We start from the raw sequence: 18,321 nt of genomic DNA, 5'->3' as shown, positions 1-18,321 counted from the left end.
GAATTCGAAAGGTTTAATTAATATCATATATAACTTTCCTACCACTAAAATTGTAATTTTCATAAATGAGGTTTCAATTAAAGTTTGTCTAACGCCGCATTCATGCTATAATTATGACGGCGGTCTGTAAATAGCCGCGGCTGGACCAGACAATCCAGTGATTGATATCACGTGGTACGGGCATCTACGGGACACGAGGACATGTATCAACCAATTAAGTCTTAACAAATTACAAGAAGATCATGGGAGCATGTCACCGCTTCTGTGGTGTTGTAGTTTCAGTTACTGCCGACAGCGTTCGTGCAAGAACAGAACAGTGTTCAGCATATGTAACGTACGTAACTCGAAGCGCAGTATTGCGTTAGTGCTATTTTGTCAAACATCTCTGATAAAATGTCATTCCTTTAAATGGAATTAACTGTATCACGTCTGAATGAAGTTAAAAGTACAACGTTTCCTTGTAAGGTTCAGATTTTCAGAGTCACAACACTGGTCAAATACTGGTAGATGGAATTATTTTCGTATCGGCAATTTAAGGTGTAGTATACTTAACCGCAAAAGAAACGCAAGTTGTACAAAAAAGTGGATGACGTTAAATAAAGACCATAAAAGATAATGTTAAGAACTGATACCAGAGAAAATATTTGATATCAAATGGGCGTTGATTGTTTGATGGAAAACAGCCGCGTTTACTGAAAAATCACCCCGAAAACAGGGTACCCCACAAACATTAGAATGACAAGAGTCAGTCGTGTTCATCAACATGTGTGGCATCCGTTAGCTGCGATACAGGCCACACATCTCTGTCTCATTTTGTCGAAAAGTGTTTTGAAGAAGGCTTGAGGAACCGTTCCATTTCCGCACCAAAAAGGCGTCTATAGTTCCTGTAGTGTGTGTGTGTGTGTGTGTGTGTGTGTGTGTGTGTGTGTGTGTGTCTGTCTGTCTGTCTGGCAGTCTGAAGACGTCTCCCAATCTCGTCCCAGACATACTCATTTGGCGACAAAGACGGCCAGGGCATTACATTAATTAAGGAAGTCCATAGAGACCCGTGCTGTATGGGATCGGGACGAGCGTTGTCCCTCTGACGGTTGGTTGGTTTGTTTGTTGTTTTACGCCGCACTCAGCAATATTCCAGCTATATGACGGCGGTCTGTAAATAATCGAGTCTGGACCAAACAATCCATGACTGACATCATGAGCATCGATCCACGCAATTGGGATCGATGACATGCATCAACCAAGTCAGCTAGCCTGACCACCCGATCCTGTTAGTCGCCTTTTACGACAAGCATAGTCACCTTTTACGGCAAACATGGGTTGTTGAAGAACTATTCTACCCCGGATCCATTAATTAAGGAAGTCCATAGAGACCTGTGCTGAATGGGGACGGGACGCGCGTTGTCCGGCTGGAGGACCTGGAAGTGATGTTGACACACCCCCCCCCCCCCCCCCCAACACACACACCATGATGCTTCTCCTCCCACCGGTCGGCCTGTAAGACACAGCAGTTAGCGCAAGGCTCATGACGTCGTCTCCACACTCTGATGCGGCCATCGGTGGTAAAACGGGAACCTTGATTCGTCTGAAAAGACAACTTCTAGCCACCGTTGACGTCATCAACGCAGGTGCTGTTGGGCCCACTTCAGACGTTGTTGGTGGTGACGTTGAGTCAGTATATGGACCCGACGTAAGGACGACGACAACTGATTCCCGACACGGGAAGACGTGGACCTTGAATGGTTGCAGCTGTCTGTGTCGCTCGTCGCTGTCGGTCACGCAGATGTGTCACCCGGAAGTAATTATCCTGTGCTGGAGTAGTGACCCTCGGCCGTCCAGAACGAGGCTGGTCTTGGACACTGCCAGTCTGTTGATGCCTTCGACCAATCTGGTGATGGTTGACATCCAAAGTGCCTCGCCACCGCAGTTGACGTTGGTCCGGCCCGAAGCATCATCCCCATGGCAACGCCTCTCTGGAGTTGGGTTAATCGAACCATGTTTCCTGTCCTTTTTTAAAGTCGAGTGTGAAATGCTTGGTGTTTTTTATATGGCGGATTATAAAAGATGGACAAGGGGGAAATGCACACGTTCGCATGTGATTTGTGCTGCTGCTGGTATAGAAGTTGACATTTCAAGGTATAGAAGTTGAAATTTCAAGATACTAAGTTGAAATTTCAAGATAGTTTCTTGAAATTTCAACTTAGTATCTTGAAATTTCAAGATAGTTTCAAAAAAAATATAAAAATCAAATGGCCCTAAAAGGCTTCGGTAGGATCTTGATATTTCAAGATTATTCACTTATTCACGTATTTTTACATCTTAGGATGTTAACTTATTATCTTGAAATATCAACTTAAAATCTTGAAATTTCAAGATAGTATCTTGAAATTTCAACTTCTGTATCTTGAAATTTCAACTTCTGTATCTTGAAATTTCAAGATAGTATCTTGAAATTTTAACTTAGTTTCTTGAAATTTCAACTTAGTATCTTGAAACTTCAAGACAGTATCGAAAAAATATTTAAAATACAAATGGCCCTAAAAGGCTTCCGTAAGTAACCACCGTGTTGTGACATTTATTGGTTGGGTCTCGAGAGGAGGATCTGAGAGTAGGACCCAAAAATATTTGTTAAAATCTTTCCACACCTTTTATACACCTTCAGAGTTGATGCTGATTGTACATGTGTGTGATACTTAGTTCACACTATCTGTTTTCACCTAGTAAGGTGAGGTGAAATGGGGTTTAACGTCGCGTCCAAGATTATTGCACTTATATAGCGACGTGCATGCACGTGTATGTCTGTGGCTGCGTGTACTAGTCCGGACTGATGCCGATTTATAGTGCTAGCTCACTGAGATACCATGCCGCAGTTTAACATGAATACCCCACTCAGACACAGTATACTGACTCCGAGCCGACCAGTCCTTGTTTTAGCCCCTTAATGCCGAGCGCCAGACAGGGTAACAACAAGTACCATCTTTTGACGTCTTTTGGTATGACGCGGCCGGGGATCGAACCCCGGACCTTCCGCTCTCCGGGCGGACGCTCTACCACTAGACCACGGAGGCGGCTTTTTCACCTAGTAATAACGCCCGGGGGCGTCCGGAAACGTCCGGAAGCGTACGGGGGCGTCCGGGCAACGCAAGGGAGCGTCAGGGAGAATGATAATAAGTGTATTTTATATAATGGTGTTCTTTTATTAATTATTGAATATAACATATACCTAGAAAAAAACCATACACCACTTTTCTTTTTAAATGGTGAATCAGCAAAGCAGATACGATATTAATTTATTCGAACTGACTTGGCGGTCGTAACGTAGTCTTTGAAGGATACAATGTAAAGTTGCTTATGGAACAAACATAATGTACATTTATAGTGTCATATTCTGTATATTATTTCATAAGTAATATTGAAAGACAGACGTTTTCAAAAGTTCATTCGTGGCCCCAGATGGTTCACTGAGTGTAAAACGTTCCCGGACGTTAAATAGTAGGACCCTCCCTGTGCAGCTAAACTGAAGCATTTTCTAGAAACAGTCCTATGCTAAGGGAAGCCAACTGATATCTTGACCATCTTGAAGTTACACTTCTGTCAAAAAACATCACATTTGTATACTGAGTAACATTGTATATATTTCAAAACATATCTCACAAGTCATCATCACAATTGTCGAAGGACGAGCATCATGTGACTACCAAGAACCATCTGTAACCATATTAATAAATAAACACATGTATGTAAGTTTATATTGATTCTAAATTCGGTTTTTCAGCAAATACTCTAGATGTGTATGTATGCTGATGTTGGACAATGGGTGGTGGGATTGAGCAAAATATGTTGAAATACCTTTCAACCTGGCGACTTCCATTTCACACTACGCTTGAAAAATATGTTGACACAGTTCTCGATTAAAATTTTGAAAACTGAACAAACATACAATCCGGAATCTCTAATATATGGTTGAGATTGTATGGCAGTGCTTCCCACGTACTGTGCAACGCCTCCTCCGTTTAAATGTTTATCCCACGGACCAGAGAGATGGACGATAATTTTGACGGAATCAGTCGGCCGTAACTTTCGTTCGGAATAGGCAATGTTAAAGTTTTCGAGGTTTCATGATTAGAAATCACATTCCGACTGTCTGGTAAGCGACGCCTTGATTGGTCGGATGAAAGGTCGTTCTGACGTGACAGTAATTGGATGTCCTCAGATCTTTGTTTAGCGATAGTGAGAACTAAGATCTGATTTTAATGATATTGCACCTGAGACGTCCCTGTCACAAGAGTGAGTGAGTTGGGTTTAGCACCGCTTTTAACAGTATTCCAGTTATATCACACGGGTGTCAGCTTAATGTGGGAGGAAAGCCCGAAGTGATGCAGGTCTCAGACGTTTACCACTTCGGTGAAACCCACGAGCACCGGTATGGTGCTGACAAACCTAGAAACATAATCGGGGCAAACCAGGATTTGAACCCACAATCATAGGTTTCTGGCGTGCCCAAGGGACGCAACTCTGCACAGCGAATCGCGCGGCTTAGACTACTGGGCCACCCGTGCCCCCACACGAAGCTGTAAGATAAGATATGAATGAAATCCTGTACACAGCAGCTTCAAACTCCACCGACTCACTCACTCATAGAATCAAGTTTCCAAACATGCTGGAAGGTTAACAAGATGACAACCAGGAGGAGAGCGAGGGTGAGGGAGAGGCCCGGCGACACGTAGTTCCTCCTCTTGTCTGTCTGGAGGTCAACAACCTCCGAGGTCGCCTCCTGTTTGGAACATTCTGACCACTTCCTTTCAGACTTTTCAGCAAAACTGTAAAATCTATTTGCATTTTTTCTAACAATGGCTGCAAGTTGTTGCGGAGTTCGTTGAACTCCACCGGATGCCAACTCCAGGATGCTGTGCACGCTGAATGGCTCGTTCCGCTTGGAACAGTACTTCACTGTCAGCTGTTGGCAGGCCTCTGTCATGTTCAAACAATCAACTTTGTAGAGTGCTGCATGGTAAGATCTCGTTGCAGCAGTGAACTTGCTGAGGAAGTTGGGGAACTTTCCCGGAGAGTCACTGGCCAGAAGTAGTCGTGTGTTGTCTACGTCATGTGACACGCTGCTCAGCCAATCTCTTGGACCTGCCTTATAAGGGGTCATCCAGGCATATCCTTGAATAAAAAAAATATTCGAATTTCAAAATTAGACATTAATACATGAATTTGGTGTGTAGAAAAACGGAATAACATTTTAAATACAATTGCCATGGTAATCACTTCAGTATATGAAGTAGATGAACGATGGAATAATTCTATCAAAATTGGGATAAATGTGAGCTGAAAAGGCCTTCTGTAGCTGTTGGGATTATTTTGGCTTCCTTGTTACTTTGTGTGATGAACAGTAAACAAAAAATAAACAGTTATTCTTGTGCAGATCTGTGACGATCTGGGGTAGAATAGGTCTACAGCAACCCATGCTTGCCGTAAAAGACGACAATGCTTGTCATAAAAAGCAAGTTACGGGATCGGGTGGACAGGCTCGCTGACCTGGTTTATTGTGCATCCTGATAAGTATCACCTATTGCATCATTGCACTCCGTGACAGATCATTGACAATACTTGTGAAGATGGTGGCGTAGCTCATGCTGCCGACCGTGATGACCTTCAGTACAGTTAACAGTAATATGTATTGACCAGGTGTTTGTATATTGCTGTAAACTTCTACTCACTCACTCACTCACTCACTCACTCACTCGTGTGTGAACAGAACACAGGGTAGAAACACACCTAGGGGTCACTAAGAGGCAGGGTGGGAGCCCTATCATCTCACCTGTCATCAAGGAAGTGCTACCTGTTAACGAGATGTGTTACCTGTCATCAAGACAGTAGTACCTGTTACAAGATGCATTACCATTTCATTAAGACAGTGGTACCTGTTAACGAGATATATCACCTGTCATCAAGACAGTGCTACCTGTTAACGAGATGTGTTACCTGTCATCAAGACAGTAGTACCTGTTACAAGATGCGTTACCATTTCATTCAGTGAGTGAGTGAGTGAGTTGGGTTTAACGCCGCTTTTAACAGTATTCCAGTTACATCACGGCGTGTCAGCTTAATGTGGGAGGAAAGCCCGAAGTGATGCAGGTCTCAGTCGTTTACCACTTCGGTGAAACCCACGAGCATGGGTATGGTGCTGACAAACCTAGAAACATAATCGGGGCGAACCGGGATTCGAACCCACAATCATAGGTTTCTGGCGTGCCCAAAGGGACGCAACTCTGCACAGCGAATCGTGGCGCCTTAGACGACTTGGCCACCCGTGCCCCCCCATTTCATTAAGACAGTGGTACCTGTTAATGAGATATATCACCTGTCATCAAGACAGTGCTACCTGTTAACGAGATGTGTTACCTGTCATCAAGACAGTAGTACCTGTTACAAGATGCGTTACCATTTCATCAAGACAGTCGTACCTGTTAATGAGATATATCACCTGTCATCAAGACAGTGCTACCTGTTAACAAGATGTGTTACCTGTCATCAAGGAAGTGGTACCTGCTAATGAGATATATCACCTGTCATCAAGGAAGTGGTACCTGCTAATGAGATATATCACCTGTCATCAAGACAGTGCTACCTGTTAACGAGATGTGTTACCTGTCATCAAGACAGTAGTACCTGTTACAAGATGCGTTACCATTTCATCAAGACAGTCGTACCTGTTAATGAGATATATCACCTGTCATCAAGACAGTGCTACCTGTTAACGAGATGTGTTACCTGTCATCAAGGAAGTGGTACCTGCTAATGAGATATATCACCTGTCATCAAGGAAGTGGTACCTGCTAATGAGATATATCACCTGTCATCAAGACAGTGCTACCTGTTAACGAGATGTGTTACCTGTCATCAAGGAAGTGGTACCTGCTAATGAGATATATCACCTGTCATCAAGGAAGTGGTACCTGCTAATGAGATATATCACCTGTCATCAAGACAGTGCTACCTGTTAAAGAGATGTGTTACCTGTCATCAAGGAAGTGGTACCTGTTAACGAGATGTGTTACCTGTCATCAAGGAAGTGGTACCTGCTAATGAGATATATCACCTGTCACCAAGACAGTGCTACCTGTTAACGAGATGTGTTACCTGTCATCAAGGAAGTGGTACCTGCTAATGAGATATATCACCTGTCATCAAGGAAGTGGTACCTGCTAATGAGATATATCACCTGTCATCAAGGAAGTGGTACCTGCTAATGAGATATATCACCTGTCATCAAGGAAGTGGTACCTGCTAATGAGATATATCACCTGTCATCAAGGAAGTGGTACCTGCTAATGAGATATATCACCTGTCATCAAGGAAGTGGTACCTGCTAATGAGATATATCACCTGTCATCAAGGAAGTGGTACCTGCTAATGAGATGTGTTACCTGTCATCAAGGAAGTGGTACCTGCTAATGAGATATATCACCTGTCATCAAGGAAGTGGTACCTGCTAATGAGATATATCACCTGTCATCAAGACAATGGTACCTGCTAATGAGATATATCACCTGTCATCAAGACAATGGTACCTGCTAACGAGATATATCACCTGTCATCAAGACAATGATACCTGTCAAGGAGATGTAGCACCCCATGTTGTGGAATGTCTGCAGTGCTGAGGATGTGAGGCGGTCTCCTTTAACACAAACTGGCGGCAGTTGGTCCTTGAACTCTGTGAGGATGGTGTGTATTGTCTCTGACTTACCCCCATCACACAACACCAGGGGCATATCCATTTCACATGCCAACTTCACCTGCCAACATGACACACAACATCACCATGACACAACACCAGGGGCATATCCATGTCACACAAAACTAGGGGCATATCCATGACACACAACACCAGGGGCATATCCATGTCACACAACACGTGGGGCATATCCATCACACACAACACCAGGGGCATATCCATTTCACATGCCAACTTCACTTGCCAACATGACACACAACATCACGATGACACAACACCAGGGGCATATCCATGTCACACAAAACCAGGGGTGTAACGATCACACACAACACCAGGGGCTTATCCATGACACACAACACAAGGGGCATATCCATGACACACAACACCAGGGGCATATCCATGTCACACAACACCAGGGGCATATCCATGTCACACAACACCAGGGGCATATCCATGTCACACAACACAAGGGGCATATCCATGACACACAACACCAGGGGCATATCCATGTCACACAACACCAGGGGCATATCCATGTCACACAACACCAGGGGCATATCCATGACACACAACACCAGGGGCATATCCATGTCACACAAAACCAGGGGCATATCCATGTCACACAAAACACCAGGGGCATTTCCATGACACACAACACCAGGGGCATATCCATGACACACAACACCAGGGGCATATCCATGACACACTACACCAGGGGCATATCCATGTCACATGCCAACATCACCTGCAACATGACACACATCACCATCACACAACATAACATCCCCTGTCAACATCACACTCTATCCTCATCACTTATCCCGAGTGTCTCACCTGTGATGAGAACATGTCTCGCTGTGTGACTGTCTCATCCTTGTCCAGCCCGATTTCACCCAGGGCAACACACCCAGGGTGTGCTAGAAGGCCACGCAGTCCCTGTAGAGTTGTCTCCCCCTTCCAGGTAATCTCTTTCATTGGATGGACGCCTTGTAAACATGTGATTTCAGACATTAGAATTAAACCATCCCCAAAAATCTCTCCCTTGTGTTACAAGTGAGTTACACTATTCATTTGATACAATCCTTTTTTCAAACCCAAAATGTCTATAGATTTCTTTTAATCCGATTTTCTGAATTATATCATGTTTTGTGTAAATGTTTTCATGTATATAAAATCACAAAAGGAACTGTGATCAATTGAAAAATCTGATAATTTGGGTGATTTTTATCAGTTTCTGAAAGGAAGGTAAAAAATATGGGTCTCCCTTTCACACAGTTATATCAAAAAACATTTCCCCATAACAGTAGGGATGGTCGGGTAGCCTAGTGGTTAAAGCGTTCGCTCGTCACGCCGAAGACCCGGGTTCGATTCCCGACATGGGTACAATGTGTGAAGCCCCTTTCTGGTGTCCCCCGCCGTGATATTGCTAGAATATTGCTAAAAGCGGCGTAAAACCATACTCACTCACTCACTCAATTCAAATTTTTAAAGTACAATTTTCAAAATGGTGCTCCAGCAGTATAGCTCACATAGAAATTCATGTCAACAAAGACAGTTGCCATCAGCATTGATACCCAAACATTTTCTGCAGAAATCCTGAGAACTGGAAACTAATAATGGATTCAATGGATTTAACAAAACATGATGTCATCAAGAGACTAAAGATACATGCCGAAGTTAAGCTTCTGTCGGGGCAGTGGGGTAGCCTAGTGGCTAAAGCGTTCACCCGTCACCCTGAAGGCCTGAGTTCGATTCCTGACATAGGTACAATGTGTGAAGCCCATTTCTGGTGTCTCCCACCGTGATATTGCTGGAATATTGCTAAAAGTGGCCAAACATCCAACTCACTCACTCAGCTTCTGACTGGCAATTTGATAGGAGAAGATGTTTACAGAGACAAAACTTCATTTTGAGTATATTTAAGAGCATGGTCAAAGAGCAAACATCAAATCACGGGCCCAAACTTTATTTTGACTATCAATCAAATGGTTTGAGAAATAAACTCTGTAAACCAACCTATTAAAGTGATATTTTAATTTCCTTTTTTCAATTTTTTAAATTGTTTCCTGTTCCTTTCATGCGGCAATGATGATATTATTAGAATATTCCTTTTCAGGGCCTTATAGGTGAATGCAGTGTGGCCCTAACTGCAGAAAATATGCCGACACTCACCTGCTGTGAAGTAGATGATCCCAGGGTAGGCGTCGGCCAGTGCCTGGGCCTTCATCGCCTGTCTCACTGTCAGCGCCTTCACCACGATCTTCTCTACCCCTGGAACACAATGTCCATCTGGTCAACACAGCACACAAGAGAGTAGGATTGAGTAGACATGTAACTATCTTTGATGGAGAAGACAAACAAGTGACAATCTTTGATGGAGAAGACAAACAAGTGACAATCTTTGATGGAGTAGACAAACAAGCGACAATCTTTGATGGAGTAGACAAACAAGTGACAATCTTTGATGGAGTAGACAAACAAGCGACAATCTTTGATGGAGTAGACAAACAAGCGACAATCTTTGATGGAGTAGACAAACAAGTGACAATCTTTGATGGAGTAGACAAACAAGCGACAATCTTTGATGGAGTAGACAAACAAGTGACAATCTTTGATGGAGTAGACAAACAAGTGACAATCTTTGATGGAGTAGACAAACAAGCGACAATCTTTGATGGAGTAGACAAACAAGTGACAATCTTTGATGGAGTAGACAAACAAGCGACAATCTTTGATGGAGTAGACAAACAAGTGACAATCTTTGATGGAGTAGACAAACAAGTGACAATCTTTGATGGAGTAGACAAACAAGTGACAATCTTTGATAGAGTAGACAAATAATAAAACCACAAAAATCAAACATCAAAGTTAACTTTGTTAACCTACCAATGGTAATTGGTGAGCAAAACTTCCCTCACCCATCAAAAATACAAACAACTGTTGCCTTATGATTAACCATCAGTACAACATGCTTTTTTTCATTAAACATTGTATTCATTATACCAAAATCTGAAATATTTCGATTTCTGATTATGTTGTTACCATAGTAACAAGATAAATGATAAATGTAAAGCATTGATATTATTTAACATGATAGAGTGTCGATGTTATTTAACACATAAGAGTGTTCATGTTATTTAACATATCATAACATATGTTATTTAACGTATGAGAGTGTCCATGTTATTCAACATATAAGTGTGTACATGTCATTCAACATATAAGAGTGTTCATGTTATTTTACATATCAGAGTGTCCATGTTATTTAACATATAAGTGTGTACATGTTATTTAACATATAAGAGTGTTCATGTCATTCAACATATAAGAGTGTCCATGTTATTTAACATATAAGAGTGTCCATGTTATTTAACGTATAAGAGTGTCCATGTTATTTAACGTATAAGTGTGTTCATGTTATTCAACATATAAGTGTGTACATGTTATTTAACATATAAGTGTGTTCATGTTATTCAATGTATGAGAGTGTCCATGTTATTTAACATATAAGAGTATCCATGTTATTCAACATATAAGAGTGTCCATGTTATTTAACGTATAAGAGTGTCCATGTTATTCAATGTATGAGAGTGTCCATGTTATTTAACATTTAAGAGTATCCATGTTATTCAACATATAAGAGTGTCCATGTTATTTAACGTATAAGAGTGTCCATGTTATTCAACATATAAGTGTGTACATGTTATTTAACATATAAGTATGTACATGTTATTTAACATATAAGAGTGTTCATGTCATTTAACATATAAGAGTGTCCATGTTATTTAACATATAAGTGTGTACATCTTATTTAACATATAAGAGTGTTCATGTTATTCAACATATAAGAGTGTCCATGTCATTTAACATATAAGAGTGTTCATGTTATTGAACATATAAGAGTGTCCATGTTATTTAACATATAAGTGTGTACATCTTATTTAACATATAAGAGTGTTCATGTTATTCAACATATAAGAGTGTCCATGTCATTTAACATATAAGAGTGTCCATGTTATTTAACATATAAGTGTGTACATCTTATTTAACATATAAGAGTGTTCATGTTATTCAACATATAAGAGTGTCCATGTCATTTAACATATAAGAGTGTTCATGTTATTTAACATATAAGAGTGTCCATGTTATTCAACATATAAGAGTGTTCATGTTATTCAACATATAAGAGTGTCCATGTTATTTAACGTATGAGAGTGTCCATGTTATTCAACATATAAGAGTATCCATGTTATTTAACATATAAGAGTGTACATGTCATTTAACATATAAGAGTGTACATGTTATTTAACATATAAGAGTGTTCATGTTATTCAACATATAAGAGTGTCCATGTTATTAAACGTATGAGATTGTTCATGTTATTCAACATATAAGAGTGTCCATGTTATTTAACATATAAGAGTGTTCATGTCATTTAACATATAAGAGTGTCCATGTTATTTAACATATAAGAGTGTCCATGTTATTTAACATATAAGAGTGTTCATGTTATTTAACATATAAGTGTGTACATGTCATTTAACATATAAGAGTGTTCATGTCATTTAACATATAAGAGTGTTCATGTCATTTAACATATAAGAGTGTCCATGTTATTTAACATATAAGAGTGTCCATGTTATTTAACATATAAGAGTGTTCATGTTATTTAACATATAAGAGTGTTCATGTCATTTAACATATAAGAGTGTCCATGTTATTTAACATATAAGTGTGTTCATGTTATTTAACATATAAGAGTGTTCATGTCATTTAACATATAAGAGTGTCCATGTTATTTAACGTATAAGAGTGTTCATGTTATTTAACATATAAGAGTGTTCATGTTATTTAACATATAAGAGTGTCCATGTTATTTAACATATAAGAGTGTCCATGTTATTTAACATATAAGTGTGTACATGTCATTCAACATATAAGAGTGTTCATGTTATTTAACATATAAGAGTGTCCATGTTATTTAAAATATAAGAGTGTTCATGTTATTTAACATATAAGAGTGTTCATGTTATTTAACATATAAGAGTGTTCATGTTATTTAACATATAAGTATGTACATGTTATTTAACATATAAGAGTGTTCATGTTATTCAACATATAAGAGTGTCCATGTTATTTAACATATAAGAGTGTTCATGTTATTTAACATATAAGTGTGTACATGTCATTTAACATATAAGAGTGTTCATGTCATTTAACATATAAGAGTGTCCATGTTATTTAACGTATAAGAGTGTTCATGTTATTTAACATATAAGAGTGTTCATGTTATTTAACATATAAGAGTGTTCATGTTATTCAACATATAAGAGTGTCCATGTTATTAAACGTATGAGATTGTTCATGTTATTCAACATATAAGAGTGTCCATGTTATTTAACATATAAGAGTGTTCATGTCATTTAACATATAAGAGTGTCCATGTTATTTAACATATAAGAGTGTCCATGTTATTTAACATATAAGAGTGTTCATGTTATTTAACATATAAGTGTGTACATGTCATTTAACATATGAGAGTGTTCATGTCATTTAACATATAAGAGTGTTCATGTCATTTAACATATAAGAGTGTCCATGTTATTTAACATATAAGAGTGTCCATGTTATTTAACATATAAGAGTGTTCATGTTATTTAACATATAAGAGTGTTCATGTCATTTAACATATAAGAGTGTCCATGTTATTTAACATATAAGTGTGTTCATGTTATTTAACATATAAGAGTGTTCATGTCATTTAACATATAAGAGTGTCCATGTTATTTAACGTATAAGAGTGTTCATGTTATTTAACATATAAGAGTGTTCATGTTATTTAACATATAAGAGTGTCCATGTTATTTAACATATAAGAGTGTCCATGTTATTTAACATATAAGTGTGTACATGTCATTCAACATATAAGAGTGTTCATGTTATTTAACATATAAGAGTGTCCATGTTATTTAAAATATAAGAGTGTTCATGTTATTTAACATATAAGAGTGTCCATGTTATTTAAAATATAAGAGTGTTCATGTTATTTAACATATAAGAGTGTCCATGTTATTTAACATATAAGAGTGTTCATGTTATTTAACATATAAGTGTGTACATGTCATTTAACATATAAGTATGTACATGTTATTTAACGTATAAGAGTGTCCATGTTATTTAACATATAAGAGTGTTCATGTTATTTAACATATAAGAGAGTCCATGTTATTTTACATATAAGAGAGTCCATGTGATTGAACATATAAGAGTGTCCATGTTATTTAACATATAAGAGTGTCCATGTTATTTAACATATAAGTGTGTACATGTTATTTAACATATAAGAGTGTCCATGTTATTCAACATATAAGTGTGTACATGTTATTCAACATATAAGAGTGTTCATGTCATTTAACATATAAGAGTGTCCATGTCATTTAACATATAAGAGTGTTCATGTCATTTAACATATAAGAGTGTCCATGTTATTTAACATATAAGAGTGTTCATGTTATTTAACATATAAGAGTGTTCATGTCATTTAACATATAAGAGTGTCCATGTTATTTAACATATAAGAGTGTTCATGTCATTTAACATATAAGAGTGTCCATGTTATTTAACATATAAGAGTGTCCATGTTATTTAACGTATGAGAGTGTCCATGTTATTCAACATATAAGTGTGTACATGTCATTCAACATATAAGAGTGTTCATGTCATTTAACATATAAGAGTGTCCATGTTATTCAACATATTAGAGTGTTCGTGTTATTTAACCTACATACCAGATAGGAAAGCTCTGTTGATGACCTCATCGACATCTTTCTTTGCTGTGAAATTCTGATCTGTGAGATAAGCACCAGCATCAGTCATGTGATACAGCAACTTCATCTCCGCCTTTGCCATTCTCTCCACAGACTCGGAATACTGGGAGCCACAAAACATGACCCCTTCCTCATTCTTTTTCCATCTTGACAAGATAGCTTTGTGCATCGTCTCTGGCTTCTTGACTGATAACATCTTTCCTTTCAGAAGCCTGAAGAATTTTGAGATAAGATAGTTCTAGCAGCCATTCATGCTTATGTGAAATCACATCCGTCATCAGCTTATCACAAGCCCTAAACAGTTTGTTATAAGCAAATAAAATATGACAAATGAAACATAACAAAAACATCTTGGTTAAATATTAAATAAATAATTTTTAAATTACTGGAGAATTTTTTGGTGAGGGAGTGTTGAAAGTCTCAGATTACAGTGTCAGACTGTCAACACTTTGTTGAGCATGTAGCCTTAAAGAGAACCCTTCTTGTTTCTTGGTTTACACAAGTAGATGGGAAAAACTGAAGTAAAAGTACTGTCCAGAATATCTGAATATGTTGCCATGTAAACAGTTATAGTTCTGCTTGCCTTCAGTGTTGCAGTTCAAACAATTATATACATATTTCGTGTTGAACATTCAGAAGAATACCGCATTCGACGTAATAAGCGCCCATGGCGCTCTCGAAATTAGAAACAGGGGGCTCTTATTAGAATAAAATTTTGGTGAAAAAAAACAGAGTTCAAAGATCGTAAATTTCGTGGTTTATGCTGACAGCCTGTAATGATACAAACGAAAAGTCTGTGTGTATTATACACGACAGATATATTTTCCAGAATTTTATTGCCCATAATTTAGGGTGCATATAACACACGAGTGGGTATCATACACAATTAAATAAGTCTTGTGTACATTGATCAATCGGAAGGGGTGCTTATTGGGATTGTTCACTAGCCAACATATGAACAAATATCACCGTGGGCGCTTATTAGAGCGGGGCACTTATTACGTCGAATACGGTAAATACAAAAAAATACTTTTTCAGATTTCACCCCTACTTTACATTATGTAAGAATCAGTGTAATATGTAAATTAATGGCAAAAAAGAGAATAACCCTTAGTGGGAAGTGCTGTGACATCCCCTTACATGCCATCCATCTGTAACACCTCTTTTATGAGGGTCTTGGGCACCAGCACCTCTGCACACTCCATGGACCTGCCCTGCCTGTCCACATGTATGTGCACCTGAAGGCTGGGGTCCAGACACATGCAGCCCTTCAGGTACTGGGCGCTCACTGACTTGTCAACATTCACTGTGGTCAGAAGAACATACACAGTCCCCAACAGTCATCATACAAGGATTAATCATATCATACAGTCCCAAGCAGTCATCATACAAGGATTAATCATATCATACAGTCCCAAGCAGTCATCATACAAGGATTAATCATATCATACAGTCATCACACAGTCATCATACAAGGATTAATCACTAAAGCAGAGCTCCAGATAACTTTTTGAGCAATTGAGTTTTTACTCTAGGGTTTCTATTTTAATTGGGTTATTACATTTTTCATTGGGTAACCAATATTTTTTCACTCATATATTCATCACTCTATTGGGTTTTTCCCCAAATTAGTGAACATTTTAAGATTTTACAAAATAATTAACTGTTCTTAATAAATAGGCTTGACTCGGAAAGTAAATTAGCTCGTATTTGTGTTACGGAAATTAGCTCCTTTGTACCATACTGAAAAAAGCTTCATTGGGTATTTACGCGTGCTGTTTTCATACATTTGAGTTTTTCATTTAATGCATGTGTTTCTGTACGCAAGTTAATTGAAAGTAATTGGGTTTTGAATATTTTGGGGGGGTATTTTACGCAAATACGCTGCTTATCCATAGCTCTGCTAAAGTAATATATCATGTGTAATCACAATGATTCATTGTTCATATGCAGCTTCTGAGTCTGTGATGGGATTCAAACCAGACCTTGTAAAACCAAGGAAGGACACCTGTCCACATGACCAAAGAGTGAGTGAGTGAGTGAGTTTGGTATAACGCTGCTCTTAACAGTATTACAGTTATATCGCAGCGTGTCAGCTTAATGTGGGAGAAAAGCCCGAAGTGATGCAGGTCTCAGACATTTACCACTTCGGTGAAACCCACGAGCACGGGTATGGTGCTGACAAACCTAGAAACATAATCGGGGCAAACCAGGATTCGAACCCACAATCATAGGTTTCTGGCGTGCACAAGGGACACAACTCTGCACAGCGAATCACGGCGCCTTAGACTGCTGGGCCACCCATGCCCCATGACCAAAGAAATCAACCCCGTCAGAATGCTGAGAAGGTGAGGACATCATCTGTGGGGCTGCTCCCTCTCCTGCTTCCTATTTACCTACCCTTCGGTACACATGGTACAGGTGTCAGGTATTTGATACATAGGTGATACAATGACAAAAAGAATTTTGTAATGTTATTGTATAGAGCCCTTCACATTTGACCATAAAGCAAAGAGTGAGTGAGTGTGTTGGGTTTAACGCTGATTTTAACAGTATTCCAGTTATATTGCGGCGTGTCAGCTTAATGTGGGAGGGAAGCCTGAAGTGATGCAGGTCTCGGACGTTTACCACTTCGGTGAAACCCACGTGCACGGGTATGGTGCTGACAAACCAAGAAACATAATCGGGCGAACTGGGATTCGAACCCAAAATCATAGGTTTCCAGCGTGCCCAAGGGACACAACTCTGTACAGCAAACCGCGGCGCCTCAGACAACTGGGCCACCCCTGACCCCCATAATGCAAAAAGGTGAGGTGAAATTGGGTTTAACATTGTGTCCAAGATTATTGCACTTATATAGTGACGTGCATGCACGTTTGTGCGTGGCTGCTTGTACTAGTCCGGACTGATGCCGATTTATAGTGCTGACACAGTATACTGACTCCGAGCCGAGCAGTCCTTGTTTTAGCCCCTTAATGCCGAGCACCAGACAGGGTAACAACAAGTACCATCTTTTAACATCTTTTGGTATGACGCGGCCGGGGATCGAAACCCCGGACATTCCGCTCTCAGGGCGGACGCTCTACTACTAGACCAGGTAGGCAGACCATAATGCAAAGAAAATTAATTTACGTGAATAACTTGCTATAACAGATGCCTCACTTTCGTTATTATCAGAGGAGAATGTTTATAGACAGGCATGATGACATTGCTAAATCTGTAAGGCCATTACAAACTTGGATAACTTACTGATAAAAAACTTCTGATGAGAGCTGAAAGCGTCTGCTGTTGAGGACGTCAGTCCATCACTCATGGTATCCGTCATTATGAGATGAAACAAATTGCTGAGGACAGTCGTGTACTTTGTCATCAGCCAGTGATGCTGGAGTGACAAGTCTTGACTGTCAGTCACATTTCACTTCCGCATTCTTGATCGAGACGACAGTTACCTGAGTAAATTATCCGTAAAAAAACAACAACAATGAAATCTTCCTATTCACGATAACACCTCTCTTCAAAATGTGCAATTCCGTACAATCTTTATAACGTGTCACGTCACTCAACACTTCAAAAACCAAAGTCGCAAACAGTATCCAGGTGAGAAATATTTGTTTAGAGAAACCAAGGGCAGGTAACTCTAATAATACGTCACATGTACGGCGCTTCTTGTGATGTAAAATTCTTATTTTTTGAGGGGTTACGTCAATCGAAATTGTTTGATATTACTATGAATATGTCATTCACACTGTTTCATTA

General features: G+C 39.3%; 1 protein-coding gene and 1 long non-coding RNA gene across 3 annotated transcripts; both read right to left on the bottom strand.

Moving 5' to 3' along the window:
- Positions 1 to 4,441: 4,441 nt before the first annotated feature.
- Positions 4,442 to 18,190, bottom strand: LOC124117734 (3'-5' ssDNA/RNA exonuclease TatD-like). Of its 2 annotated transcripts, XM_046479722.2 has the most exons (7): positions 17,815 to 18,190; positions 15,706 to 15,871; positions 14,527 to 14,777; positions 9,911 to 10,009; positions 8,573 to 8,724; positions 7,616 to 7,799; positions 4,442 to 5,163 (listed from the first exon to the last, which is right to left on the bottom strand). In XM_046479722.2, the coding sequence occupies exons 1-7, from the start codon at positions 17,933 to 17,935 to the stop codon at positions 4,625 to 4,627; spliced, it is 1,512 nt and encodes a 503-aa protein (XP_046335678.2). In that variant the 5' UTR covers positions 17,936 to 18,190; the 3' UTR covers positions 4,442 to 4,624. The 2 variants fall into 2 exon arrangements, with proteins under 2 accessions (XP_046335678.2, XP_046335679.2); XM_046479723.2 differs by lacking the exon at positions 15,706 to 15,871.
- Positions 6,289 to 7,609, bottom strand: LOC125378642. Its single transcript, XR_007220446.1, has 3 exons — positions 6,632 to 7,609; positions 6,468 to 6,508; positions 6,289 to 6,344 (listed from the first exon to the last, which is right to left on the bottom strand). It is a non-coding gene; the product is annotated as an uncharacterized LOC125378642 (long non-coding RNA).
- Positions 18,191 to 18,321: the final 131 nt, after the last annotated feature.

Source organism: Haliotis rufescens, unplaced genomic scaffold, assembly GCF_023055435.1.
Source record: "Haliotis rufescens isolate VD_foot unplaced genomic scaffold, xgHalRufe1.0.p SCAF_13, whole genome shotgun sequence".
NCBI classification, from domain to species: Eukaryota; Metazoa; Mollusca; class Gastropoda; order Lepetellida; family Haliotidae; genus Haliotis; species Haliotis rufescens.
The sequence above is the reverse complement of the archived record's forward strand: the minus strand, read 5'-3'. Positions and strand labels throughout refer to the sequence as shown.